A 22,831-nucleotide genomic window follows, 5' to 3' on the forward strand; every position below is an offset into this window, starting at 1 on the left:
TACCTTAGCTTTGTCCTTGGCACAGCTCCTTGGTCCTATATGTTATATTCATAGCACTTCTTCAACTTTTTTACTGAAGGACCCCTGAAAGAACTCTTCAGAGGTTTCTTTGGAGACCCGTATTTTATCATAAAAATTCAAGGTATTTTGTAGAAGACATATATGTATTGTTTTATTTAAGTGAATTTTGCTTTAGATTCCATAATATCATACTTATTTTGATAAAAAGTGTAAATTCTCGTTCCAGTATGATGTACCATGTTTATCCTTTTGCTTTCTGCCCTGTTTATATCTGCCTTTGGGTGTTTTGAGAATAGCATTTCAGACCCTTGTGGTATGTGAGCCCCTTAATTTGAAAAAGTCATGTTATGATATCTGATCAATAACACTCATCCCTTAGTATTAATTTCTGAGTCTTTAACTCATTGGTATAGTGGAGACTCAAATGCAGTTTTTCATTTCTGGTATCCATGGAGTCTTTCATTTTCTCTTAACTCCCTGATCCTGGCAAATATAGTACCCCCTGCCGTCTCTTTCTTGGGTCCTAGGAATACCCTAAATGCATTTAAGAGTTTTAAGGTATAGAATACTTCCTCATTATAGTTTCCCTTTGGATAGATCTAGTGTGTTTAATTTGTAGAAAGCAGAATGTGATTTTGATTGTAAAATCAAAACAACCCCAAACAAATCTAAAGAACAAACTAAGCAAACAACCAGAACAGGAACAGAATTATAAATATAGAGATTATTTGGAGGGTTATCTTCTGGGAGGAGGGAGAATGGGGGAAAAGGTACAGGTATTAAAAAGCATAGTTGGTAGCCCTGGCTGGCATAGCTCAGTGGATTGAGCGTGGGCTGCGAACCAAAGTGTCACAGGTTCAATTCCCAGTCAGGGTACATACCTGGGTTGCAGGCCATGACCCCCAGCAACTGCACATTGATGTTTCTCTCTCTCTCTCTTTCTCCCTCCCTTCCCTCTCTAAAAATAAATAAATAAAATCTTTAAAAAAAAAAGCATAGTTGGTAGGTACAAAATAAACAGGGGGATGTCTAGAATAGTATAGGAAATGGAGAAGCCAAAGAACTTATATGCATGGCCCATGGACAAGAACTAGATGGGGGTGAGGGAGGATTGCTGGAGGGAAGGGGGATACTGGGTGCAGATGGGCAAAGGAGGAAAAATTGGGACAATTATAATAGCGTAATCAATAAAATATATTTAAAATAAAAAAACAACCCCAAACAGTTGGATGAATGATATGCTTCAGGTGACGTTATTGTTTATGCATTTTTTACAACTCCTAATTAGTAATTCATTTTATAGGTTATTGGTTCTTACACTCATTCGAGCATAAATACCTCTCACTGATTTAAAGAAGTGGAGCTCAGAGATGACTTCAGGCATCTTTGGCCTCCAGTACAGACGCGTCTATGCGGCCCGAACACGAATGGTAGTTTTGTAAGAGGAACTTACCATTCTCTTTTGAGGACAGTTTTTAAAAGATGACAGTGAATTTAGGTAAAGATCAGAAAACATTTTAAACAGCACAAATTATGTCATTAACTTTTTACCACTTGTCATTCCCTATGTATGTTAGTTATCAAAGTTATGAACTTCTGAAAAATAAATGTGAAGAAGGTCAGAGCCTTTAAAGAATATAAATAAAACACAGGTTTAGTACTTATCTCTGCTATTCTTAGAAATTTGATTCCCTGTTTCTCTGTCTGCCTGGGGTTATTTGGTCTTTTCTTGAGCCGGATGATAATATATTTTCCTAATTGGTGCAATTGTTTAGTGCGGAGGAGCAAATGATAACTTCTATGTCACAAGAAAATAGAAGGCAGCAAAAATGAACTTCCTGAACTTTCTTGTTTTCCATTCTACTCTTTGCTGTCTCCACGATTCCTTCCTCCTCTTCTCCCCTCAGTGGAAGACATTGCCTCCTGTCCAACGGTAATTTCTCTGCCTTTGCTCAGAATTCCTTATTGTTTTTAAAAGCTTTTTAAAAAATCTCATATTAGACTTGCAAAAATAGTACAGTTTCCTTATATTACTCACCCCTCCTCTCCTAATGCTGCATCTTATATAACCCTAATACAATTTTTATCAAGAATAGGATATATAGTTATATAATTATAAAATTATCAAGAATGAGAAATATCAGTACAATATAATTAACTAAACTATAGACCTTATTGGAATTTTACCAAATTTTCAACCAACTGTCCTTTTGCTGCTTTAGGATTCTATCTAGGAACTCCCACTGAGTTTAGTTATTTCTCTATAGTAACTTTTAAACTACTAAGTTTCTCAACACTTTTCTTATCTTTCATGACTACAACACGTTTGAAGAGTACTGATCAGTTATTTTGTAGAATGTTCCTCAATTTTGGTTTGTCAAACGTTTTCTCATGATTGGACTGCGCTTATGCATTTTTTGCAAGAATACCACAAAAAAAAAAAAAAAACAACGATGTTGCACCCTCAGTGCAGTATATCAAGGGGATGACAATGTTGACAGGTCTTCCTATTGGTGATTGCTTATCACTTGGTTAGGTTGGATCTGTTGAGTTTCTTCACTGCGAACTCCGAATTTCTTCATCGCCTCTCTCTCCTCTTCAGTAGACAAAGACCTTGTGGGAGATGCTTGGAAATTATGTAGTATAAATTCTGTTTGTCCTCAAAACTTTTGCCCTCTTATTGTAGTGTCGTCAGTGGATCTTCTTATCTGCAACATTTATTATTGTGATGTTTGCCTAATGGTGATTCTTTCCCTCTTTCTTTTCAATGTTGATTAATTGAGATTCTTTTGTAAGGAAGAATTGTCTCTTTACCCCCTTTTACTTATTTATTTGATTATTTATGTCAGCATGCACTCATTAATATTTGCCTCATTCTGTAGGTTTGAATTCAGAACTATCACTTATTTTGTTGCTCAGTTTCAGCATTGACCATGAGGGGCTCCTCCTCTGCTCTTTCTACAAGCCCCTCTCTTTTTTTAATTTACTTATCTTTAGAGAATAGGGAAGTGAAGGTAAACAAGAGGGAGAGAAACACCAATGAGCGAGAGAAACATCGATCTGCCTCTCGTACATGCTCCCGCCAGGAACTGAACCCACACCTAGACACGTCCCCCCACGGGAATCTAACTGGTGACCTTTTGCTTTGCAGGGTGATGCCCAACCAACTGATCCACACCAGTGACACCCTCCCTTTTTTAATTTAACTTTCCTTTTGATACAAGAAAATGTTCTACGCTTGTAATTTCCCTCCCGCAGCCTTAGAGTCAACCACTTCTCCTTAGAATGCTATGTAGAGGCCAAAGTCTGAGCACCAGTTATGCTCATTGGTGTGGGGTGTCACTACTTCTAGGCCCTCTCAGTGAACAAAGCTAGGAAACCTATACATATAAATACATTTGTGTGTTACATTTGTATATTACACACATACATTAAAAACCATGATTTTATACTGAAAATTGATTCCAGTCCAACACCACAGGTTTTGTTAGCATTTCTCCTTTTTTATTTATAATTTTTTTCTCCAACAGTGAGAAATCTAGTTCTCAGTATTTATATTCTATTTATTTATTCATTCAATTCTATTATATACATAATTTCAAAATTATTAATCTCTACCCCTGTGAAAAACTTTTACTAGTTAGATTAACAGTATTTATATATAGTTATGAATACAGTACATATTAATAGATCTTTTAAATTCTGCTTCATGTCTCAAATGATTTTATCAAATTATTTTTTAACATTGAGATATGTATTCTTACATTCTGCATACTTTTTCTGAACTTCCGGTTTTGTTTCTTTCACCTGTTATAATCAGTAGATACTCATATGATTGTAGATACTTTTACAAAGCAAATTATGACTGAAGTAGATATGTTGTAGGATATTTGTAAGGATGTTGATGAAGTGATACACCTTTTAACTAAGTGATTTAATGTGTGTTTAACACATTTTACTTTTAGGCATGTCTGACTGCAGCAATGGTACTGCTACTCTTGGTGCATCTAAACCAGCCACAGAAGAAGTCAAGTCTAATTCTGAGGTGATTGGGTGGCATTTATACTGCTTTTCAAAGACAGCCCATCGCAATCCGAGTTTTAGACTGTACACACGGACTTCATTGATCTGCACATGTATTGGTCCAAACAAACACACACACAAACCCAAGGAAGGAGTCGGGGGGCGGGGGGAGGTTCTTCATTATAGGAAGCAAGTTACCATTTGCCTTTCCACAATGAAATGAATGTAAAAGTTGGGTCAGGTTATAGTTTCTAGTTTAAATGTGAAATGAGGTTTCTGTTGAAATAATAGTAGTTAACGGTTCATGTTTGAATTCATCTACTCTAATACTCTTTCTAATTAGGTATGCTTCAGAATCCAAGCGTACAGTGTTTTTTTTTTTAATATTGAGTTCTGGATTTCAGACTCACTGAATCAGAATCTACAGAGATAAACACAGGGCCATGTATATTTTTCTGTTTATTTGCTTTTGGAAGTTCTACAAGTGATTCTAATACATACCACCTAAGTACTACTGTTCTAGTCCATTAGAATAAAGAAAAGCATATTAGGTTAATTTATAGTGCAGTCAAGTCACTAGATATTTTTAATACCATTACTAATACTAGTAATACCTCTCATATTTATAGTGCTTAAAGATTTACAGAGTAACACTTTCACATTGTCCCACCTAGGTCCTTAGGTCAATTTGATATTCGGTTAGGTAAGTAGAATAATTATTTTCCCCATTTATTTGTTGCACATATTTAACGTCCGGAGAAGTGGAGACTGACTTTTAGGAGTTGGCAGGGCTGGAGCACAGCACTGGGTCTTCTGACTCCAGTGCAGTGTTTCCAAGCCACTTTGCCACCTGTACATGGGGCACAGCGGTAGCCACAGCATTTTTTTTTCAATGACGTAAGGGTTGTTTTGTTTGTTTTATTTTGTTTTTTAATTAAGAAAAGAAGAAAACATGAGCTTGGCTTGCTTTGTATTCTAGTCCAGTCTTGATTCTAGCAGATAAAGGTAGATTCTATTCTTTGTATTTTTAATATTCAAACATTGTACTTTGAAATGTGTTTAAACTGCTGCTTCTATATCTGTGGAAGAAATAATAGCCTAATAGGCACCATTCACTGAGAGCCTGTTAGGTGCCAGGCTGGGTTTTACACGTATCTCACTCAGTGCTACAGTGACCCTGTTTGCATTGGAGGCAAACAGGAGGCTTTCTACGTCATTTTGTAGATTAGGCAGTGGAGACCTGGAAGAGTTAACCTAGCCAGTGAGGAGAAGGGCTGTGACATGAGCCCAAAGAAAGTAGAAAAGAGTAGTAAATGTAAAAAAACAATTAGGAAAAATATTACTTAAAGGTAGAAGTGAGCAAGTTTGGAAAACAAGCGAGTAAGTTGATTTTTAACAACAGAAAAGGAAAGCAAGCAAATTAATTGTGTTCGGTATTAATATATCCTGAGATTATTGATTGAATTTTTCTGTGTGCCCTTCAAAATAATAAATACACCAATTTCTAATATCCAAGAAAAATATACAGGTACTTTCATCCTTTTTTTTTTAAAGTAACCACCATATTTTTAAAGATTTTTTAAGTTTATTTTTAGAGAGGGGAAGGGAGGGAGAAAGAGAGGGAGAGAAACATCAGTGTGTGATTGCCTCTCACACGCCCCCAACTGGGGACCTGGCCCGTACCCCAGGCACGTGCCCTAGACTGGGAATTGAACTGGTGACTCTTTGGTTTATAGGCTGGCACTCAATCCACTAAGTCACACCAGCCAGGGCACTTTCATTCTTCTTTTATGTAACTCAGAGGTCTAAAAAGTGAATTAAGCCCTGGCTGGTGTGACTCAGTGGATTGAACATCAGCCTAGGAACCAAAAGGTCACAGGTTTGATTCCTAGTCAGGGCCCAAACCTTGGTTGCAGGCCAGGTCCCCAGTTAGGGATATTCAAGAGGTTACCAGTTGGTATTTCTCTCCTCCTCTTTCTCCCTCCCTCCCATCTCTCTAAAAATAAATTAATTTTTTTAAAAAAGTGACTTGGGTACAGATCCTACACTCAAGGTTTGTGTTGATTAACAGGGGATTTTGAATTAAATAAAATGTAGAGTAATAATACCTTAGAGTGGTACAGACGAAGAATTATAGCAGTTCAGTGGGGTATCAGCCAGGAATATCAGTGAAAGTGGCATTTAAACTGAGGGTCATAGTGTGGGTAGAATTTGAGCACGTGAGTGATGTTGGTCACTGTTTGAACAGAGACATAGAGAAAGGAAATTGAGAGACATGTATAAGAAAGTGTGAGTAGTTAAGTTTGATTTAGTAGGATCTGAAGAAGTATAATTTGTAGGTCATGGAAGGATTTTTTTTTTCATGGAAGGGTTTTGAGTGTTGGGAGGAGTTGGCTTTTATGTTGTAAACATTGGGGAAGGAGGCAGACATGTGAAACATATACATTATTTCATAAAATAATGTAAAGTAGTCCTACTACTATAAAGCAAGGTAAGGGACTAAAAGTATGTAGAAGGGTGCTGATTTATATCAGTTGGTTGAGCTTCCCTTTTTAGATAATATTTGAGCAGAAACCTGAATGATGTGAAGGGGAGAGTCTGCTGTGAAAATCTGGGAGTAAGAACCTTCAAGAAAGAGAAAACAGCAAGGGCGAAAATAAGATTTGGTGTGTTTGAGAAAGAGTGGTGAGGCATCTGGGGTTAGAACTAAAGGTTGGTGAGGAAAGAGTGGGAGGAAATGCAGGTTGGGGTAGCTGGCGGCTGAGATTGGTTTCGCATGGAAATGAGGATGTCAGGCAGGTGGTAAGAACGTCGGGAGATTTGAAATGTAGGTAGCACATGGTCGACAACAAACAAATTAGATGTCAACACTACTACAATTAAAATATTTGTTAAGAAAAATTTGCAACATGAAATGAAAGTTAAATAATAAATGCATTCCCACGTACGCATCATCCAAATTTAATAATTATCTGGATTTTACCACATTTGCTCTATCCATTCCTTTATAATAATACAGTAGGTTTGAGGGTCATCTTCCTTTTAAAACATAAAATTGCCTAGATAGAGCAAAGATAAAAAAAGAACAAGGCTACACACAATAGCATCTGTGACCGTGTTTCAACTCTGCATCAATATTGGCCTGTGTTAGAAGAGCGTAGTTAGGGCGCCCGTAGTGCCGGTTAGGAAGCGCCGCTGCACTGGAGACACCGGTGTGGAGGGAGCTGCTCCACTGTTTGTCCTGTTGGTCCTGAGCTGAAGTTAATGTGCTATAATTACAACATCTTCCTATGGCATTTTTAGTTTGCCAAGCAATTACGTATTTGATCCTTGTGGATAGCTGTAGGATGTATAGATGAGGCTAATAATCTTATTTTATAAATGAGGAAATTGAAACTTTCCTCCTTTAGGGAAGTGAAGTGACTTCTATAAAGTTACATAAAGGGGCAGAGGCTGGCCGTTAAATTCATGTCTTCTGATACCTTGGTTAGATCTCAGATTTCTTGCAGTAGGCTTGTTCACCTTATACTTTTGAACCATGTTGAATTAATGCTTTGTAATAAATACATTAACCATTTTTAAAGAAGGCCATATTTTACTAATACAGAAGGAATTTCAAAGACTATTTGAATTCTGAGTTCAATAGAATTGCTTTCTTTTTGTAGGCAAAGAAAAATCTAAATCCATCTGACACAGAGGGCATTTGTACTTTTTGGTACTGGAACAAAATATAGCCTCAGTTGACATGCATAATTAGTCCACTTAGTGCTGCGCCCTTCGTTGTCGAAAGCCACAATTACAGCAAATAGAGTTGAATATTTTTTACTTCTTTCTTCTTTACCACGGTTTACTTTCTTCACTGCACTTTTGTATAGAATTGACTGAAATTAAGAATATAGTCTTTTAAACTAGAAGAGAATGTAACTACCCTCTGAGAGCAGAACAAAATATCCACTGAGCATATGCAGTCAGTAAACAGCATTGGAAACATTTCACTGTATTTTTTAGTAAATTATCAAATAACATTTTAAAATGGCAGAGTTAAGCAATTGGATAAACTTTAAGCTTATTATTATATCACTTTATTTTTGCTTGTCCTCAGTGGTTAAAGAACAATGTTAAATGTGTTTTAGGAGATAAAATGCCTTGTACAATTTCAGAAGTCTAACTACTGCTAAGATCTTGGTATCAACGCTAATAACATTCTTTTACATCCTTTCTGGAAAGTTTCCTTTGTTTTATAAGTATTTTAGAAATTAGGTTTTACCATTAATATTTCCATATGCCCTCTCTTATATTGTTAAGATAGCTTTTTAGTGTTTGGATCAAATTTTGTTCATGTTACATTACATCTCTTTATTTTCCACGGGGTGTTCACCTGTAAATGCTGACTGTCAAGTGTAAAGCTTTTTAGAATATTACGTCAAGGTATACTCTCAGGATTTGAAAAACTTAAGTAGTGTCAGAGTCTTGGGCAGTTACAGAAAAGGTTATGGACTAGGAGATGAGTTGGCAGGGAGAGGAGTCACTGTGCATTGAGGGTGAAAATGAAGATAATAGACGTTCGGTTGCCTAATTGATCAGTATGGAGAGAATTAGGGGAAGCAGTTGGAGAAGTAGGTACAGGTCAGATTGTAAGAAGTTTACTAGCCATGTTGTAACTATTGAGAAAGTTGTTTGATGATCCGATATTTTGAACTTTTATGTAGTAAGATACTGGCCCTGCCTTTCCTCAGCCACATCTGGTGGAGGCTTTCCCCAGGATTGGAAGGGGGCTGTGGGTGGAGAGCCAAAAATTAAGATAGGTGTCATACTTGGCTAAAACCTGACTTGGCAAACCAAAAAGAGGGAATTTTGTCTTGCTGTTTTAAAAGATCTAGCATTTCATTCATATGTGGAATCGAATGAACAAACTGAACTATCCAGCAAAATAGAGACAGACTTATAGATGGAGAGCAGGATAACAGCTAAGCCTGTTTCTAAGCCAGATGCATTTTTATTATATTAATACCCTGTTTATTGTAAAGGTTTAGATGGGTTATAATTATTTTTTAAAATGCTATATTGGTGGCTTTTTAAGTACCATAAACATGAATATAGTCTTTTGAATTTCACCTTTTATGATTTGGTGTTTTTTTCTCTTTTTCAGGAGTCTACCATGGCTCAAGATTCTCCCAAAAATTCAGCAGCAGAGATCCCAGTGACCAGTAATGGGGAAGTTGATGACTCTCACGAACATGGCTTTAACAGGGTAAAACTTCTTCTCTTTCTCTTGATACAAAGAATCACAATAACCCCTTAAATGTTAAGACCAAAGTAATCAAGTTTATTGTAGGAATAGTTTCTTAGATGGACCAAAATGCCAGGAATCTAATGTATCACGTGGGCTAACTAGGTTGGTCATCTCAGTGATTTGTCAAGGTTCAGTGCCAGGTCGGGAAGCACTGAGACTTGGAAGTTGCTGTCAGTAATTCTATTGTACGACCAGGACAAGAGCGTGTCTCACAATTTTGGCTTATAACTTTACAAAGCTACTTAATTTTGTTTGTCATGAGAGAAAATATTAACTCTAGATTATTCTTTTAAACACTGGCACTGCCCAATCTCTTTTTTATGTGTCATTACTATGTAATTCTCAAGTAGTCTACTCCTGACTTGGCTGTTCAGTTTCAAAAGTGCTGTCCAATGCATACTCGACCCAAAGGAAGGTGAAGCTAGGGGTGCTTTTGATCTGCCTCTCATTTGAAATTGCCATTCAAGTGCATTTTAATGGGAACACCATGTGTTTGGACATAATCTGGGCTCAGACTTTAACTGTGTAATTTCTAGTGTTGTAACCTTGGGCAGGTATTTATTTAATCTCTTCTAGTTTTTGTTTTCTAATATCTATAAGTGAGAATCGTATTTACTTCTATGGGGATATGAATATTAAAAGGGATAAAATATGTAATATGCTGAATATAGCCCTAGAAATGATAGTGATGGATTTTTTCTGGCGATATTTTTATTAAACATTTGTTTTTATGATATGTGGTACATGTTTACAATTTTAAATAACTTTAAAAACACAGTTTTCATATTTTTAAAAATGGTTGGAAGATCAATTTTTTTACAGTTTAAATAGGACTCGCCCTGGCCATTGTGGCTCAGTTGTTTGGAGTGCTGTACCATAAACCCAAAGGTCACAGGTTTGATTCCTGGTCAGGACACAGGCCTAGGTCGCAGGTTCAGTCCCAGGCAGCATGAGAGGGGCCACCAACTGATGTTTCTCTTTCACATCTGTGTTTCTCTCCCACTCCCTCCCTTGCCCTCTCTCTAAAATCAGTAAGCATGTCCTTGGGTGAGGATAGATAAATAAATGGGGCTCTCTTTACTTCATATGTTTACGAATAAGATATTTTAGTTTAACAGAAGGTGATAGATCAGAATTTCTCAATCTCAGCACTATCGATGTTTTGGATCAGATAAATTCCTTGTTGTGGAGGGTTGTCCTGTGCATGTAGGATGGTTAGTAGCATCCCTGGCCTGTTCCTGCTAGATACCAGTAGTACCCTCTGGTTGTGACGAGCAAAGATGTCCCCCAGGCTGGGGCGGGGGGGACTCACCTCAGGTTGAGAACCACTGTTTTAGCTGCATCATTTTAATCAATTTTACTTATTTTTGCCTCGGCAGTCCTTTGGAGAGACCGAATGTGTCTTCAGGCTGAGGTTTCCTTAATTGCAAGTGCTTTAACTTGGTTTCCAAGCACAGCTTGTCCAGTATAGAGTGACTTTCAGAGAAGAAACAGACCCTTAGATTTTGAGCACAGGAAGGAAATTTTCATTTCAGGTTTAAGTCTTTCTGGTATTTGAAACACTAAGACACACCTGCATAATTAGAAAACTCAAGTTACTATCATTAGACTCTACCTATTTCTTTATAAACTTCTATTAATTCAAATAATTATACCAAGATTTTAGAGAATGATTGCTTTGTCTTATTTTTGGTAACACTTCCTTTTGCAATTTCATGCTGCAAATGCTTATTGTGTATATACTTATATACCAGATACTGGCAATATAACAGAGAATAAAAATACCTGCCATCAGGGAGTTGATACTATAATAGTGTAATGAAAGCTAAAGATCTTTGATTAAGAAAAGTGCAGTGCATATAAAATACTGCATTATTTTGGATATTCCCCTCCCCTCTTAAACCTCTTCTTCTTATTGTTGCTGCTAGGGGTTTTTTGTCTTGTCTTGTGTTTTAAGCTTTAGTTTACATATACTAAAAAGCATCAGTGTTAAGTAGCGTGCGGCTCAGTGGAACCACCACCCACATCAAGATGTAGACCATTTCCAGGACCTGAACCGGCTCTCTTGCCCTTTTCTGGGCCAGACACCTCCCTTCTTTCCAGGGTAATCACAACTCTTGCAGCTCTGTCCTTATAGATTGTTCTGGCTGTTTCTGCACTGCATATAGATGGAATCATATAGTATGTACTCTTTTCTGACTGGCTTTCACTCAGTGTTATGTCTGGGAAGTTTATCCATATTGTTTGTGGCAGTATTTAGTTCTTTTTCATTATAATATTAATTTTCCATTGTGTTAATAAACCACAATTTTCAGTTAGTGGATACCTTAGTTGGTTCCAGTCTGTTGCCATTATGAACAGAATTGCTGTGTCCGTTCCTGTACACATCTTTTGGCATACGGTCGCATATTTCTGTTGCTACCTAAAGGTGGAATTGCCAGGTCATGGGTACATGATGTTTGGGTTTGGTAGATAATGCCAACTGGTTTTCCAAAGCCGTTGAACCAGTTGATTCTAGTAATGAGTGAGAATTCTAGTTTTCCACATCCTTACCAATTCTTGGTAATGTCATACCTTTTAATTTTAGCCATTCTGGCGGAAGCATAAGGGTATTTCATTGTGGTTTTGATATGCATCTTAATGGCTCACTGATGATTAATGATGTTGAACATATTTTCATGTTCACATTGACCATTTGGATATTATCTTTTATGAAGGGCCTTTTCAAGTACTTGGGCCATTTTTCTATTGGATGTGTGTGCCTTTTCTAGTTCATTGTCAGAGTTCTTTACATATTCCAGGCATACGTCATTTGTTTGGAAGTGTGTGTTGCAGACATTTTCTTCCAGGCTGTAACTTGCTTTTGCACTCTGTTAGTGGTATCTTTTGATGAACAAAAGTTATTAATTATGATGAAATCCAGTTTACCAGTATTTCCTTTTAGCAATTTCTGTGACCTTTTTAGGATATCTTTGCCTGTCCCAGAATGATGAAGATACTGTTTTCTTCTAAAAAATTTATTGTTTTGCTTCTTGTGCTTAGATCTGTGATTTATCTGGAGTTAAAATTTGTGTATGGTGTGATGTAGGAGTTAAGGGTTTCTTTTTATCATATAAATATCTCATTGATATTCACGGTCTATTGAAAAGAGTCTGTTCTCCACAGGGGGCTTTTGGACTCTTATTTCTTGGTCTTTTTGTCTATCCTTGCACTAAAACTACACTATCTTTCTTACTATTGTAATTAAGTGTGGACCAAGTTATTAGCCATTAACCTTGGTACCTGGTACTTAATTCCTCTACCTTTATTTGCCTTTGGGTAGCATTTTGGGCAGCACTTTTTTTTATCCTTTCAAATTTTAATTTTAGAGAATCTTACTAGAGTGAAGTGCATTACAACATACTATATTTGTATGAGTTCTTGTGCAGTCAAAGCTGGTTAACTTTGTAAGTTTACTCTTTGGTGAATGTCAAATTCTATTTTTAGAGATTCTCCTGCATAGTTATTTCGCTTTCTGTTGAGAGGTAGAGAAGTTAAAAAGGAAATGTTGGCTCTTCCCTAAGTATATGTGAACTTCACCAATGGGAAAGGCTCCTTAGAAGAAATAAACTAGCATACCCCACTTCACTCCCTTAAAGAAATTCAACACCATAAAATGTTTCCATTTGCATCTGCTCTTATGAAAAATATATGCATGATGAAAGTTTCTTACATATTTAATATGCTTTAATTAAAATAAAAGTGGAATAAAAATTGGCTTTGTGAGCCCTTTCACCATGAGTAAAAAACAGTATTTCAAAAGCATCTTTTAACCGTTAGGAATAAATTACACTCAAGATCTATATTTCATTCACTATTAGGCATACTTAGAGGGTGGGGAAAATGTGGGTTTACAGTGGTTTGTATGCAAGATAATACAAAAATTAATGGATAATAATACAAGACTAAACTCTGTTTTGTGTACACACAACTATAAACCTACTTTTATCACACCCTTTATTTACCTAAATGTTAGCACTTTCTCTTCATTATTTCTGAGCAATAAAAGGGAAATTGACTTTAATCTCAAATCCATATTTCTATTTTAATACAGATAAAAGTTCCTAAAAGTGTTAAAATGTACTTCTTAGCATTAGACTGTTTTATAGACTAGGAAAGATCTCCTATAAAACTGGATGATACCCAGTTTTCTGAGATATTTTACATATATATATATCTTCCTTTTATACCTATTTGTTTGAAATTATTTAATGCCTTTTATTTAATGCATACTATATAATGCAGTTTAAAAAATATAATTTTGTATAAAATTAAGATGGTAGCTTAAGTTGTCATAACTCTGCCGGCCAGTTGGTGTCACTGTGACACAGGCAGTGAAATTACAAATGTTTTTGTGTCTCGTTGCAGATGTTTCGTTTCTCATTTGATTTTCCTTCCTCGTCTGTCCTTGGAGAGGCTCTGGTTAGACTTCACATTTCATGTAGAGATTTTAATGGAAGAACTTGTCACAGTGATCCTCTGGCAGCAGTGTTACATAGGTTAATGTTTGGAAGTTTATCACTTTTTATTAAGATGAAGGGCAACAGCTATATGTAGAAAGGATAGGATAATTATCTTAGTATTATCGCAGTTTGCAGCAAAAATGTCTTTGCTTCTAAATAAAAAGTAGTTCATATTTTTGAAAGATTAGTAAAGTTCATGGCTAAAGAATACAAATTACTCTTTGACTTGTAACCTACATATTATTTGTAATTTGTTATACTGCTGTCCAAATGTTAGATTAGAAATGTATAATGTGTGCCTTGGCTGGTGTGGCTCAGTGGACTGAGTGCCAGCCTATGAACCAAAAAGTTGCAGGTTCGATTTTCAGTCAGGGCACATGCCTCGGTTGCAGGTTTGCTCCTTGGTAGGCGGCATGTGAGAGGCATCCGATGGATATATCTCTGGCACATTGGTGTTTTTCTGCCTCTCTTTCTCCATCCCTTCCCTTCTCTCTAAATAAAAAAGTAAATAAAATCTTTAAAAAATTGTGAAAAATCATAATTTATTGAAAGGCTAAAGCCTTATTGATTTTAATTATAATCCATAGGCTGTGCTTTTATTTATAAACAAATGCTATCATGAATAAGTTTTTTAATCTGTAGAAAGACTTTTTTAAATGTGGATACATACAGATATTTCCACAGTGATGGTCTTTGAATGAATTCAGCATTTATTTACCTCTTACCAGACTTGACTACTACTTGGAATTTAGATTTAGGTGGTACAGGGGTAGGACGAGGCCAAGAGGTTAGGCAGTAAAACTCCAAAAGCTAGGGATGCTGCAGGTTCTTGTTAAATGTTTGTTAAATGAATGAGAGGGGACTGGGAGAGAGAGAAATATGGTTGAGCATGTGAAGGGGGGGTATTGATAAAATGAAGCAAATAGTTAGGTCAGGAGATTTACTATCTTGATCAAGTGGAAAAACAGATACAGGGTGAGATTGTGATCGAAGGTAAGTTATGAGACTTAAGACTCCAGAAGTGCAGCTTCCTGACTGACTGACGACACGGCCGGAGCGGCCACGGGAGTTCAGTCACCTAAGTAGAATGGGTCGTGAAAAGTGAGAGGCATTAGAGATGAAGAGGTTAATGCAACCTGAGACTGAAGTGTAGGCTGGGTTGTGCTACACTAGTCTAATACATCTTTTATCTGCCCCACTATGTTTGGCTCTTTATTCAACTACAAATTACCAAACCTGAATCAAACTACCATCTTTTGGTTTTTAGGGGGGAAAATCATATACCTTTACTAGTTGTTATTACTACAACCAGTCATTCTGTGTCAGCGTAGGTAGGCAGGCTCATGTGATAGATTTTATTTCATTTTAAATATTTCATAATTTGTATTAAAAAAATAAAGCAACAAGCCATATACCATGCCATTAGCAGACTGTTTTTGGTGAGCTATGAAAACTCAGCTTAGACACCTTGTATATCAGTTCGGAAGGAATTGCAAACTGAACATAAAATCATTGCCTGAAAGTGTGCCCAATGACATGCAAAAGGCTGGGAACACCCAGGATAATGGTTAGAGTTGGGGATGGAGCAGAAGACCTGGAGGTGCCAGAGCCCTCGATAAAGTGCCTGGGATTGACTGGGTGACCGTGTTAGGGTGGTGAAGAGGGCAGTAAGCTAGGGTGGCCGCCAAGGACGTGGGGGTTGGGGGACTGTATTGCACATGGGTAGGAAAGCAGTTCTCTTTGACTAGAATTCCTCGAAATGTGGACAAAGGATTGCCTGCATCAGAATCACCAGACTGACTGACTTGAAATTCTGACTCCGGGCTCCTTGCTTCAACTTAATGAGAATCACAACAGGCAGCTAAGAAGAATCTGCATTTTCAATAGGTTTCCCAGGTTATTCTTACCCAAACTAAAGTCTGAGAACTGGTAGTTTAGAAGTACCAGTGGAGGGCTGAGAAAATGCTGACCCTGCCTTCTACCCACGTGGTAAGTAGAGTGTTGAAGAGTAATCAGCTTTGACTCAAGATAATTGTGGAGAGGAGGCAGAGAAGCCGCTGTGAGCAGATTAAGGAGATTGCAGTACATTTACAGTAGAGTTGGGGGTGTGGAGGTCTGTTTGAATAAAAGCTGTGCTTCTGGCAGGTATTCTTTATAAGCAGCCAAACATTAAGCAATAAAGGGAAATTTTAAATTATCAAAATGCATAGAACATTTACCGTAAAGTTTTCCATTTGTTTCTTTAATGATTGTATGCTTTAGAATGTTTTATCCATTTTGAAGAATGAGAGAGGATGTTTAAATTGAGAAAATTTCTTAGTAAATGAAATATTAGTATTATATCTGATAGGTGCTAGTGATACTAAAGGGGAACAAGATTGATAAGCACCCTGGTCTCAGCAAGCTTGCAGCCAGCAGGGAGAGAGGATATAGACAAATGAATTTTAATACCATGTGAGAAGTGATATGCGAGGCCAAGCATAACAAGTGAAAACTGGTAGGAGGGGTATATGGAAAGATCTCTGGAGGAATTCCTATCCAAGCTGAATTGAAGGAGGAGCTAGCCCGATGAAGAAGGGTGCACAATATTCCCATCAGAGGAAGCTTTAAAAGCCCTGAAAAGATGTGACACCATAAAATTGAAAATTCACTGTTATTGAAGAGGAAAATGTGGGGGCAAACGTGTGAGAACTGAAGCTAGAGAGAAAAGTAAGGACTAGATCCTACAAAACCCCAAAACCATGTGGAGTAGTTTGGACTTTACCTAAAAGGCAGTGAAGAGTGGCGGCTAAGTGACAAAAATGGAAGTGTCTCGGTCTGATTCGCATTGTAGAAAGTTGTCTCTGCCTGCAACTGGAAGAATGAATTTCAGGAGTGGTAAGACTCACGACAAGGGGATCGATCAGACAGAAACTAAGAAGAGAGTTAGTGTGATTTATAGAATCCTTGCAGAACCTTACTGATTATTGGTAGTGCCATATATGTTTTGAGAACCACTCTTTCATTCAAGATTTCTCCTCACCCTAAGCTAAAGGGGAAAATTAACTAGTTCTGCTTATCTATTATAGTGTTGTGCATCTTCTTAAGGATGTGTATTTTCAAGCAGATTTGCTGAACATTTTGTGTTCTTTATGTGTTGGTCTTGCACTGACTAGTTCAAAAGTAGATTATCATGCTAAATCATAAATTCTAAACTTAACATTTTTCTTAACCTCACTTTTGTTCTTAACCTCAGTTAAGATATGCAAAATGGAGGCAAGTTATTTTGGTTGAAAATGAGCACCTCTCACAGCTTTATGAAAGTTGTTAACTACAAAATGTTATTTTGTATCCTTAGAAAAGGACTTAAAATATACATGAAACTCTTTTGCCAAAAGCATTATATTTTGTTTTAGCTTAATTATTTGAAAAATTATTTTTTAAAACTATTAAATACTGTGGCACCACCTTCATAGCTGGAATAAAAAGTTAATTTCAAATTCAGGTTTAGTCCATTTTACTATACAGTTAAACACAGCTTTGCAAAGCCTTAAATTTTGAGTTGAATGTCTGTGACATAAAAATTCAAATAAGGGATTTTATGTTATTGGTTATAAATGGACTCTTTGTCTCTCAAATGTATTCCAGAAACTATAGGAGTGAATGCAGGAACAGATATTTAAAATGTTACTAAGCTCGGCACAGCCTTATGATTGAGATGCTTCAAAAAAAATTTAAGGGTTAATATATAAAGGCACATTTTAACTTGTGCACTAGGAGACTTAATTACATTACTTAGAGAATATATATTTAGTGAGAAAATAGTCAGTAGGTTGGTGAAATACTGTTATCTGCAAGGCATACATTCCTCTCATATTGCACATGTCATTTGGTGCTTCACTTAGCTCCCAGACCACTATCAAAATGGTAATTCAGTTCAGGATATGAATGGATCCATTTGTGCCACTTTGAGTTAAACTCCTTCTGTTTGAAACAGTTTAGGCATAGGGAGGCCTTAGTGCTTTTCAAATTTTATGCCTGCTCTACATAAAGAACATGGGTGTTTTTCTGGAAGCACTTTTGTTTGTTGAATTAAGGACCCCTGGAAAACCACTGGGTGAGATGTAATATCCTCGGACAAGTGGAAGTTGTTTTTTATGGAGGCCATGTACGGCAAGATGGAAGGTGTCCCTGTAACTTTTTGAAATCGTAGGTAATCAGAGATAACCATTGTATTTACTGTTTAACCTATTACTAATTTCCTTCTTTCCAATACTGCTACTACTATGTATCTTTTCTGGAAATGTACACATTTTTGTGACAGGGCAGATGATTCAAATGAGTATTGTTCTCTCAGGCGAGTTTCAAGAATATAGTAAACATAGCTGTCTTGGACGTCTGTGCCCTTTGCATGTTGTTTGTATTGAGAACTAATGAGTTCAACAAAGTTGTGGAATATAAGAGTAATAGCAAAACTCAATTTTATTTTTATATACTAGGAATAACTAGTCTAAAAATAAGATTAAGAAAACAATTACATTTACAGTAGCAGCAAAAATAAGAATATACTCAGGAAAATGTGCAAGACTTTAGAACTGAAATCTATAGCACATTATCGAAAGAAGTTAAAGAAAATCTAAATAAATGGAAAGACTACATCTCATGTTCGTGGATCAGAAGACTTAATTTGTTAAGGTGGCAGTGTTTCCCAAATTGGTCAGATTCAGCAGAATCTCTATTAAAATCCCATTTGGCTTTTTTGTAGAAATTGACAAACTGATTATATGTAAATTGAATGGATCCAGAATAAAGAACAGAGTTGTAGGATGCACTACTTTTGATTTTAAAACTTCTACAAAGCTGTAATAATCAAAACAGTGTGGTACTGGCATAAGGAAGACATATAGATCAATGAAACAAAATTTGAGAGGACAGAAATAGCCCCTTACGTTTATGTTCAGTTGAGCTCTAACAAGGGTGCTGAGATAATTTTCAATATGGAAAGTATAGTCTTCAACAAATGGTGCTGCAACAATTTGCTACCCACATGTCCAGAATGAAGATGGACCCAAACCTCACACCATACTCAAAAATTAACTCAAGCCCTGAATATTGTGGCTTAGTGGATCTTAGTGGATTAAGCACTGGCCTGCATACCAGAGGGTCGCTGGTTTGGTTCCCAGTCAGGGCACTTGCCTGGGGTACAGTCCAGGTCCCCACTTGGGGGGCGTGTGAGAGGCAACCACACATTGAGGTTTCCCTCCCTCCCTTTCTCTCTTTCCCTCTGTCTAAAAGTAAATAAAATAAAATCTTAAAAAAATTAACTCAAAATGGATCAAAGATTTAAATGTTAAGCACTAAAATTACAAAATTCTTAGAAGAGAAGCATAAATGTGAATCTTAACGACCTTGGATTAGACCCTTGAGTTTCTTACATATGACACGGAAAGCACAAACAACAAAAAATAGATAAATTGGATGTTATCAACTCATAAAACTTTTGTGCTTCTAAGAATACCATGAAGAAGAAAGTGAAAAGGCATCCTGCAGAAAAAAGTAACAAGTCATATGTATGATAAAGTATTTGTTCCTTACATCTCAACAGTCAAATGACAAATGACCCAACCAAAACTAAAGCCAAATATTTGAATAGACACATTTCTCCCAGGAAGATACACAAATGGCCAATAAGAACGTGAAAAGATGCTGAGCATCATTGGTCTTCAGGGAAATGCAAATCAACACTGCATTGAGATACTACTTCTAGGATGGCTATAATTAAAAAGATAGTAAGCGTTGGTAAGGATATGGGGACATTACAACCCTCATGCACAGTGCATGTAAAATGGTGTAGCCATTTTGGAAAACAGACAATTCCTCAAAAGGTAAACATAGAATTACCGTACAAGTCAGCCACAAACATGTACACCTGACGTTCATAGCAACATTACTCATAACAGTCAAAACGTGGAAACAATCCAAGTGATGATCCATCAGCTGATGAATGGGTAAACAAAGTGTGCTATATCCATACAATGGAATATCATTCAGCCATAAAAAGAAATGGACTACTGACATGTGCCACAATATGAATAAACCTTGAACCCAGTATGCTGTAAGACTCATACTGTATGATTTCATTTATATGACTGTCCAGAGTAAAGAAGCCCATAGAAACAGAAAGTAGATTAGTGGTTCTCAGAGGCTGGAGAAAGGTAGGAACGGGAAGTGGCTTCTAATGGCTGCAAAGTTTGTTTTCGGCGATGATGAAAATGTTCTAAAATTGGTGGTGATGGCTGTACAACTCTGTAAATGAGTTTTACGACACGTGAATCATATATCAGTGAAGTGCATTTACAGTGAATACTACTTGTCCGTCATTCAGTTGAGAAGTACACCATCACTGTTACCTTTTAAGTCCTTGCTCCTTCCCCACAAAGGCACATGGTTCACTCCCTCACTTGGTCAGGATCCTGCCCACATTTTACCTCCTCAGAGACCTTCCCGGAGTACCCCACCTGAAGTAGCACTCTTTGCCCATCACTCTGTATCCCTATTATCCTGCCTTAAAAAAAACAAAACACCTTATAGTAAGTACTTACTACTTACTTCCAGCACTTTAGTCACCTGATGTGTCATTACCCATTGATTTGCGTCAGTCTCCTCTCTCCACCCCCAGGTGAGTGTGCCGCGGGCAGACCTTGTTTCCTACACTGCGCCAGTCTGTCGTGTCTGGAGCAGTGGCCGCCGGGAAGCCCGTGCTCACTAAATGTGGGTTCCCTCTGTAAACACGTCCTTGTTTCAGAGCTCAAGCAGTACTTTTGTCTTTCCCATTTAGTTCTCATGGACTTAGTCCCTGTTCTGAACTCCTCTGATGGTTATTGTCTTTGGTACTAATGTCAACTTTTATGTTAATGTTTGTATATCTTGTCTCTCCAGTCAGGAGAGACAAGACACTTTTTTTTCTTTTCCCAGAAAGTCTAGCATATAGTAGGATTAAGCAAATACTCATTAAATTTCAAAATAAACTATTGCTGTGGCAACTTCTTAATCTAATGGTGTTGAGTCATAAGTCCTTAGTTCACTCAACAAATACTTATTGAGCAGCTACTATATCTCAGGCACTACTTAAAGGTGTTAAATATATAGCAGTAAACAAAATAGGTGACCTTCTTGCTCTCGTGAAGCTTACAGTGTGGAGAGGGGAGACAAAAGTAAACAGATCTATGCAGACTATGTTACTTGGTGGTAACTGCTGTGAGAAGAATAAACAGGGCAAACAAAGCAGGGAATGCCAGTGCAGATGCTGTGGGAGCTGCTGTTTTACACGTTGAGGGAAAGCCTCTCTGGCTAAAGGAGCAGTCCTGTGGACTTCTGGTAGAAGAGCATTCCAGAAAGAAAATATAGTAAGTACTAAGGCCCTGAAATAGAGGTAGGTTTATTCTTTTTGAAGAAACTGTGACTGCAAGCCTGAGAAGCTAGGAGGAGGTGCAGTCGAATCATGTAGCCCTTCGAGACTGGGTTTTGTGTCACACGAGATTGGGGCTATTGGAGATTGGTGTAGGGGTTAACTTTGGTTGATGCGTGGAGTTAGAGGCTGGTGTCATGGACAGAAGCAAGAAGGCCAGTTGGGAGTCTCTTGGAATTATCTGGGTGAAATAGGATGCTAGCTTAAACCAGGGTGGTATCAGTGGAGGTGGGGAGAATTGATTTGATCCAGATCTAATAGCATCTGACAATGGTTTGGATGTGGGTATGAGAGAAAAAGAAGAGTGAAAAATAAGTCCTGCGATTTTTGACTAATATTTTGGTAATAGAGATGCCATTAACTGGAAGGAATAAAAGCTAGAGGTTATTTGGTTTTTTTCCCTCTTTTCGGGTGGTGTGGGTTTAGTATATAATCAATCAGTTTGGGACATAAAGTTTGAGATGCTTCTGTGAAATCCAAGTGGAAATGACAGGTGTGTGATTAGACATATTAGTTAAAAGGGAGACCCAGGTAAAACACAAAGCCAGAAGAAACAATATGATCACCCAAAACATGAGTCTAGGAGATCGAGTCCTCTGATGGAACCCTGGGGCACTGCAGGATTTGGAGGGTGAGGAGATGAGGGATCGGCAAAGGAGACAGTAGGACCTGTCAGATGCCCTCGGAGGAAGAGCAGGAGTGCCCTGCACTGGGGGTTGCAAGTGTACCCAGGAGAGAACGTCACGTGTGTCAGATGCTGTTTGATAAATCACCTGAGAATTGATCTCATTAGTTATTTAGGGCCCACCATCCCAATCAAGTAATTGCCTAGGCAAAATTAATGAGCTTCTCAAGAAAAGCCCTCTAAACATTTGTCAATTATGAGAGACTATATATATGTATTAAGCTTTAAATTTGCAAATTAGAAAACTCAAAGTGTTAGTTCTGAGTTTTCAAGTTGTAACTACATTATGTGTGGTAGGGTAAAGTATTAGGAAAGGGTTTTAAAGACATTTATCTTTTAGTGCATCCTAACTTGTTATTATTGTAGATCCTATTGGTTTTCCACAATAGTGACAAGTTCATGGTGCACTAAAAGGTAAGAAGACTCTGATTATGAAAATTAGATAATTCCTCATAGCCAAGTGAAAGGACTTGTAATTGACAATCTGTGTTTCCTGGTGCAGACGCGTGTGTGCTCTCTGTGTCTAAGGCTGAACGTCGACTATTACATTTCTTAGGTCAAGTTCCAACTGTAAGCAAGTTTACTTAATGTAAATTTAAAGAGCCTTTGAATTTATCTCATTCTTACCGAATTCAGAGAAGCCCTGTTTACTGAGCTAACCTTAAAATAAAAGGGAAATCAATATTGCAAGTGGATGATTTGTTTATACTGATCATTAGCCAGGCTCATTATGATTATATTACACATCTGTCAGTTTTTTAATATTAGATACGGCTTTTTAGCCATCTTAATTCTGTTCTTTAAAATGATTTTCCTGATGTATCAATAGATGAGAAATTTGAATTTTAATATCTACCTGC

The 22,831-nt window shown here is 37.2% G+C and overlaps 1 protein-coding gene across 6 annotated transcripts in view; it reads left to right on the forward strand.

Moving 5' to 3' along the window:
• The window catches only part of ARFIP1 (ADP ribosylation factor interacting protein 1), a 78,839-nt gene that overhangs the window by 9,227 nt on the left and 46,781 nt on the right, over nt 1-22,831 (forward strand). For 3 of the 6 annotated variants that reach the window (XM_036031909.1, XM_036031908.1, XM_036031911.1), the window contains exons 2-3: nt 3,987-4,066; nt 9,194-9,295. In XM_036031909.1, the coding sequence (XP_035887802.1) occupies nt 3,989-4,066; nt 9,194-9,295 (180 nt within the window). In that variant the 5' untranslated portion in view covers nt 3,987-3,988. The remainder of the gene's footprint in view (nt 1-3,986; nt 4,067-9,193; nt 9,296-22,831) is intronic. The other 3 variants (XM_036031910.1, XM_028519748.2, XM_036031912.1) reach the window with 1 other exon arrangement.

This window comes from Phyllostomus discolor, chromosome 8 (assembly GCF_004126475.2).
Source record: "Phyllostomus discolor isolate MPI-MPIP mPhyDis1 chromosome 8, mPhyDis1.pri.v3, whole genome shotgun sequence".
NCBI classification, from domain to species: domain Eukaryota; kingdom Metazoa; phylum Chordata; class Mammalia; order Chiroptera; family Phyllostomidae; genus Phyllostomus; species Phyllostomus discolor.